Source organism: Nothobranchius furzeri, chromosome 7, assembly GCF_043380555.1.
Source record: "Nothobranchius furzeri strain GRZ-AD chromosome 7, NfurGRZ-RIMD1, whole genome shotgun sequence".
Taxonomy (NCBI): domain Eukaryota; kingdom Metazoa; phylum Chordata; class Actinopteri; order Cyprinodontiformes; family Nothobranchiidae; genus Nothobranchius; species Nothobranchius furzeri.
The window spans coordinates 35,241,163-35,247,607 of record NC_091747.1 but is presented as its reverse complement, the minus strand read 5'-3'; the positions used below and the strand labels follow the sequence as shown (position 1 = coordinate 35,247,607).

Sequence of the window (6,445 nt, the reverse complement as noted above, 5' to 3'; positions counted from 1 at the left end):
TATCGATGAAAACAACCTTTGAGTCTTCTTAAAACTATACAATTTGGTTATTAATTTAATAAAATTAATATCACAAATTAACATGTAGAATGGTTCCTATTTCATAAAAGAGCATAAACCACAAGGCTACATCAGCGTGACTCCTCAGACTTTAATGGTTCTTCGTTTAATTCCATTGAGAGACTAATCTTTTCTCTTCAGGGGGGCTTGGCAAAGCATCCTTGAAGATTAGATAAGTAGCCTGTCTTGTCTGGCTGGTGTGATTGGTCAAACTGAAACAAGGAGGGAACTCAATGGCCAAGGTAAACGCAGCATAAACAAAACAACAGGCCGTCAGAACTACTAAACACAAACAAAGTGAGAACTAAATGGATTACAGAAACAACGCCAGACTACAGGCTTTTCACACACTCATCTTTTTTTAAATGAATTATTGTTTCCCTTTTTTACATGAATCCTTTTGCAGTTTTATGGATTGATCGTTCTGAATGACTGGATGTTTAGGGTCACTGACTTTGCATTTTGTACGTTGACAAAAATAAACTATAATGATTTACATTTTTGAAAGAATTCTTTGTTTGCAGCATTTTTTCTTCTCACCTGCCTCAAACATTTGCACAGCACTTTAGTATTTTATTGTTTGTTTAAATGCTCTGAAACAAATGAACCACTTTTATTTATGAGCATGTTTGTAAATGTTCAGCCAGGTTTCACTGACAGTCAAAAAGGCAGACTAGAGTTCACTAGCAATGATGGAGCTGACCTGTGGGGAAACTGTTTCCTGTATTTAAATGATCCCTAAGCATTCCTTATGTTTAGAGTTCTTGTCTAAATTGTTTCATCAGGATTAACAGCTTGGTAATGACTGCTCCTCTGTGAGATTATTTGTCACCTTTCATCTCCTACTGAGACCCCAGGAGGGTGTGGCAGAAGTCCACTGCCTGAGGGAAACCAGAGTTCTTCATATAGGACAAACACATTATTCCAATTGTGGAGAAATAGCAGAGCAGCTGGTTTGCTGTCCCCAACAGAGCCATCTCCACCCGTTCTGCTTAAAGAGTACTCCCACCATTGCTGCTGGTGGACACCAGATGGGAATTCTTGGCTTGATGAACAGTCGCCACCCTGTGGGTGGTTCCAGGTTGAGGAGTGCATCCCCACTGAGCAACAGCAAAGCCAGGAGTAGCTAATATTGTAGTGAAACTGTGGACTCCCTTAAAAAGCAGCCAAATACCTTTTGATTGAACCTTGAATTTACTTAACGTTACTTTTTATTTACTTCTGTTAACTTTTGTTCATTATGTGAAGCATTTTATGATTTTTATCTGTGTAATGTGAGTCATTGCTTGGCCTAATCTTGCCCGTGCCAAAGTGAGCCCAAGCTACCACCTGGTGCCGCCCATGCTGAAATGTGAACTGTAAATAACTTTTCCATATTTACTCTTACACTCACCACAGTGTTGATTAAAGAGCAAATTGCAGGTTAAATATTTTTTTCTAATTCATATATAATGCTGTCCAAAAAATACTATTTAAAAAGCTTATTGTGGTTATTTGGTTTTAAAATACATAACAGCAGAGTTTTTCTAGTAGAACGTGGCCTTTCTTAGCAAAGCTTTTTTCTAAATCTGAACCTCTGACGTAACCAAAAGGAGTTAGAAGCTCGGCGCTGCCTCAGCTCAGTGGGGAGAGTGGCTAGTTTTAGGGTAGAGAGGTCCTGTTCTCCAGTCAGTGTGTGTGTTTACTAGTGGTGGGTTGTGTTCATGTTGATAAAACTATATGAAGGCTGTACCAACTCCAGCGTGTCCGGACATCGAGCCCCAGAGGGCATGCAGCAAATTCATAACTTTATTGTTTTGGTCCATCATGAGTATAACTGTAAACATTTAGAGTTTCCCCTGTGTCGCCGGCATTGTAATATTTTTCACTGCATTAAGCTAACAGGACTCCCTCAGATGATGTCACTTGGTTTGGCCGAAAAAAAATTTCTCACAGAAAAGACTAAAAGCCTAAATAATTTATGTTTGTGTAAAAAAAATGTTTACAACGAGTTTATATTATGTTTCTCTAAACATTGAGAGTCTCTAACCTGCAAGTTGCTCTTTAAAGAGAAAGAGAGAAGCAAACTGCAAAAACAAATTGCTATGAAAAACAAGCCTAAGCAAGACTTCCGCCACTGATGGCCATCTTGTGATAAAATAGAGTTGCTGTAAAGAAATATGTCCACTCTGAACATCCCTCATGAGAAGTGTGAGCATTCAGTTGGAGTTAGAACTTGTTAAACTGAGAACCTTTCACTTTCTGGCTCTGCTTAAAATCTGCAGAAGAAGTCACCAGAATGACAAATCCAGAAGCTTTTTGAAGCTGTGTCAAGGATACAAGGTATAGATGTATTTTCACCAGAGAAATAAGACATGAATACATTTACTTTCATTAAAGTGAAACAAAGTTAGCCCAGCAATGCTGCAGAGAATTAGCTTTGACTGAGAATTGGATCTAACATTTACTCTAATATGCTACTTATATCTAATATCAAATGAAGATATGTGAATTAAAATCTTCTTTATGTGGATGATGAGTTCCCTGCTTAAATCCAATCTAAGAGCCTCTAATAGCTCCATAATGTTGCCTCACGTGGTAAATTAACAGCCATGCATGAGGCTGTGGCACAAAAAGAGGCACTTTTATTCACTTTTCATTTCAGTAATTTTCCCTTTCTTCCTGGAAGAAATAACACACTGGAGAGACAAACATGTTTGGGAGGTAAAAAAGAATGAAACAGCAAATGAATTGTGGTGCCATAATAACTTATGAGACTCTGCAGGGTTTAGAATATAAGTGTACTATTTAATAGCTCCTCACAAAGACATTACATTATTAGTGAACCCTTTATAGGGCACATAAAGTAGCTGAAATTTTAAAATTTAAACCCATATACTGTATTATATAACAACATTATTATTCTGTTGTTCTTCAAAAACATTTATTTTCATGCAGAAAATCAGAGAAAACAAAGTGATCAAACATGCTTGTTCTGGTAAAAGAAATCCGAAAACAAAAAGCATGAACAAGCTAAATAAAGGTTATTGTTAATTATATAGATAATTATAAGACACTTTCAAGACAGTCTAAAATAATCTAGCTAATGATTGCTTTAAAATATTTTTGAAAGTTTTTAATGGGTATGTAACATTTTACAATACAAACTAATAGAAGCAGAAGAAAGCATTTTAAACAAAGGTTTAAACTTTTCAATAACACCGAAAAACATATGAGGAATTTATTGTAGCAATAAAATGGCATTTCAACAGATCACAGAGAAAGGGAAAAATGCAGAACTTAGAAATAGTGCAGTTGGAATATTAAAGAACAGCAAGATACACAGTAATGTTACAAAAAAAAAAAGAAAGAACAGCAATGACGGCACTATCTGAAAATAAACACATCATTATTCTACTGGCAAATCAAGGATAACCTACAATAATAAAGAACAAAGAAAAATACAAACAGCGGATAGAACAACATGAAAAAAATGACTGGAAACACTACAAGAAAAGGGCAAAATAACAGAAAAATTGTACAAAGACTGGATTCCGTCAGCAAACACAATCCCAAGAATCCCAAAATATACAAACAGAACACCCCACTAAGATGAGTAGTAGTAGACAGCATAGGTACACCGACATGCATTATTAGGTAACACAGATCAACGTTGAAAAAACAGCACAGAACTGGCAACATAACTGAAAAAGATTGCAATAGAAGACAACAATATATTAATCTCATTCAACTTTACATCACTGTTCACAAAAGCACTAATCCAAAAAACCATTGACAAAATAGTTAACAGAATCAGACAGCACCAAATGTTACACAGAAGAACAAAGTTCACAGCAGACGACATAGAGCTGGTAGAACTGGTAGCAAACTGCATACATATACGATGGAACAATATACAAACAACTGGAAGGCTTCGTCATAGGTTTTCATGGAGGACCTAGAAAAAAAAGCTCTCCCCCCCCCCCCCCCCCCCCCAAAAAAAAAAATAAATTATGGAAATACTATGTGGTCGACATACTAGAAAAGGACAAACAGAACACTAAAACACTCACTTGCAGAACATTTGAACAATCTTGACAACACAATTAACATAAAATTTACGTACCTAATTTATTGATAAACCGGTAACACTTTATAATAAGTGCACACTATTAAGCATTAGTTAATCATCAGTAAAGCATTGGCTAATGGTTATTTAATCATTTGTAAAGCATCTGCAAAAAGATTGTCATAATTACTTAACAGCTTACAAGCACCACTATTAAGGCTTTATTCATGATGAAGAAGCTACTGTGTCACACTTTTATTCATGATGTTTCATGATCTATAAGTCATTGATTAATCATTTATAAACTCTGCTCTCCATCATTTACAAACCAGTCCTTTCATGATGTAAAACAGTATACAATCCCACTGGTAAAGGGTAAGTAAATAGTTAACATACCCTATTTAATACTATAAACTAAACATTTACTACACATACTAGAGTCTCACTAGATGTTTTCTAAACACTGAATCTCACGACTACATCAGTCAGCTACTAAATGTTAACAGATGTCTTACAATACATTTACAATTGTCACTTGACGGCTTCCAAAGATGCAGCTCCCTACCGACCCACTTCTTTTTAAATAGATAATCTATCAGTTATTATAAATACATTAATAAACTACGTTAGAACGTTACAAACCATTTACTACTTCTTAGTTAAGTATTTTGAGTGAGCTCATCTAAAGTGGAGACTATATATACCTTACAACCTATTAATAAATGTGAAAGTTTTTCAAAATACATTGTAATAAAAAATAAAGGACAACACAGATACAGAAAGCACTTTATTTTTAAGATGCCAATTATAAAACATCAAAACAATGCTTACAAATATTGACACACAACTGTCAAAACAAACATTGTGCTGAACCACTATTAGCCAGTATTTGAAGTAAAGAACAAGGCTCGATGCACTTTTATGAATTGTATGTTTTTACATGAAATGTATCACATGTGTGATCTTTAAAATAAACATAGAATCTAACAGTAAAAAAATAATAAAAGTCATGCAAACCAAAAATAGAGTGTCTTTTTTTATCACACAAATCTGCCAATCAACTGGACTACATAACTAAATCTGGCCCTTTTTGCAGTTAACAATGGTGACCTATCACCACATTTCACAATGTAAAAAAACCACTAAAATCTAGTCTTTTTTTTTAAGAGGAAGCAACTTCCCAGAAGACTTATAGGACTCACGTTTGTCCTCTATTTCTGGATCTGCACTGATTGCTGCAGCACACTGTGTTGCAAACAATGACAGTTTCTTACCCTGTTTGTTTTTTTCTAATTCTTTATACCTATCAGGTGCGACAATGAAAAGCTCAGCAATTGGAGCAGTTGCCACAATTGTGTTCCGGTCCACTCCCAGACGTTTAAAGGCAGCTGACATGGTCCCTCCTCTTTTGAACAGCCTCAAAATCCTCTCATACCGGGGGACCACTTGTTTGGGATTCTGGGCTGCAATTTAGAGAACAAATGTGTTATATTGAGATTATTAATTTTATGTAATAGTGTAGGGATATAACACACATATTTCTAAATTTACTCATTAACTGCCAATGACGACTAAAGTCGTCATTTGCATTTTTATACTGTATGGGCGTCGGAAAGAGCCCCCGCACCGTGAGAACAGACATGCCAGCTCTACTTTATTACATTTGTGAGTTTTCAAGCTAAGGATGAAAGCAATCTAAAAACTGGAATTTATGAAAGATTATTTAATTTTAGTCACACATAAGTCTCTAGGGACACTAGAAGGGTTAAATAACATAACCAACTCAGAAGAACAGCAGTACAATACAGCATGTAGGATCAAATTATAGAAAGATTTAATCACTTTACCTCTTGTTCTTGCAATTTGGTCATGTTTCTTTGACTTCTTATTCTTTTTGGCTTTGCCTTTCTTCTTCCTCTTCTGACTGTCTTCATCTGATGAAGTTGTGCTCGTGGAGGAGTCAGAACCCTTATCAAATGACCCGTCAGAGGAAAGCGAAGACATGCTCAGTACGTCACTGGGATGCTGGATAGACCTTGTGGGTTCTTTTGTGAGACCTAGTAAAACAGTTAAACAGACAACACAGACAAAGTTACAGAACAGAATGCTTAAGTAAATGCTAAAGCAAATAAAGTATTTGTCATGCTATGTAATGTTTTTAATAGTGGACTTACATGCTACTAATTGCTCCTTTAGATAGTCTCTTTCTTTGGTGAGCTCATCAATCTAATCCTTTTGCCACTCTAGCTTCATCTTACAGATCTCCACCTCTTGTGATCGTCTTCTGTCTGTCAGCTGTGCAGTTGGAGCAATAGTCACACCTAGAGAAAATTGAAA

General features: G+C 35.7%; 1 protein-coding gene across 1 annotated transcript; it reads right to left on the bottom strand.

Annotated features, from left to right (window-relative positions):
* Positions 1-4,882: 4,882 nt before the first annotated feature.
* LOC129167165 (coiled-coil domain-containing protein 106-like) lies at positions 4,883-6,153 on the bottom strand. The gene is made up of 2 exons (XM_070552858.1): positions 5,956-6,153; positions 4,883-5,571 (listed from the first exon to the last, which is right to left on the bottom strand). The coding sequence occupies exons 1-2, from the start codon at positions 6,110-6,112 to the stop codon at positions 5,258-5,260; spliced, it is 471 nt and encodes a 156-aa protein (XP_070408959.1). The 5' UTR covers positions 6,113-6,153; the 3' UTR covers positions 4,883-5,257.
* Between the last annotated feature and the right edge of the window lie 292 nt (positions 6,154-6,445).

What these genes read in the sequence shown, in the direction of transcription:
- LOC129167165 (XM_070552858.1), bottom strand. Translation starts at nt 6,112, where the DNA reads ATGTCTTCGCTTTCCTCTGACGGGTCATTTGATAAGGGTTCTGACTCC. An exon ending in CCAAATTGCAAGAACAAGAG is followed by an intron (nt 5,572 to 5,955) that starts GTAAAGTGATTA and finishes TCTAAATTGCAG; the next exon opens with CCCAGAATCCCAAACAAGTG.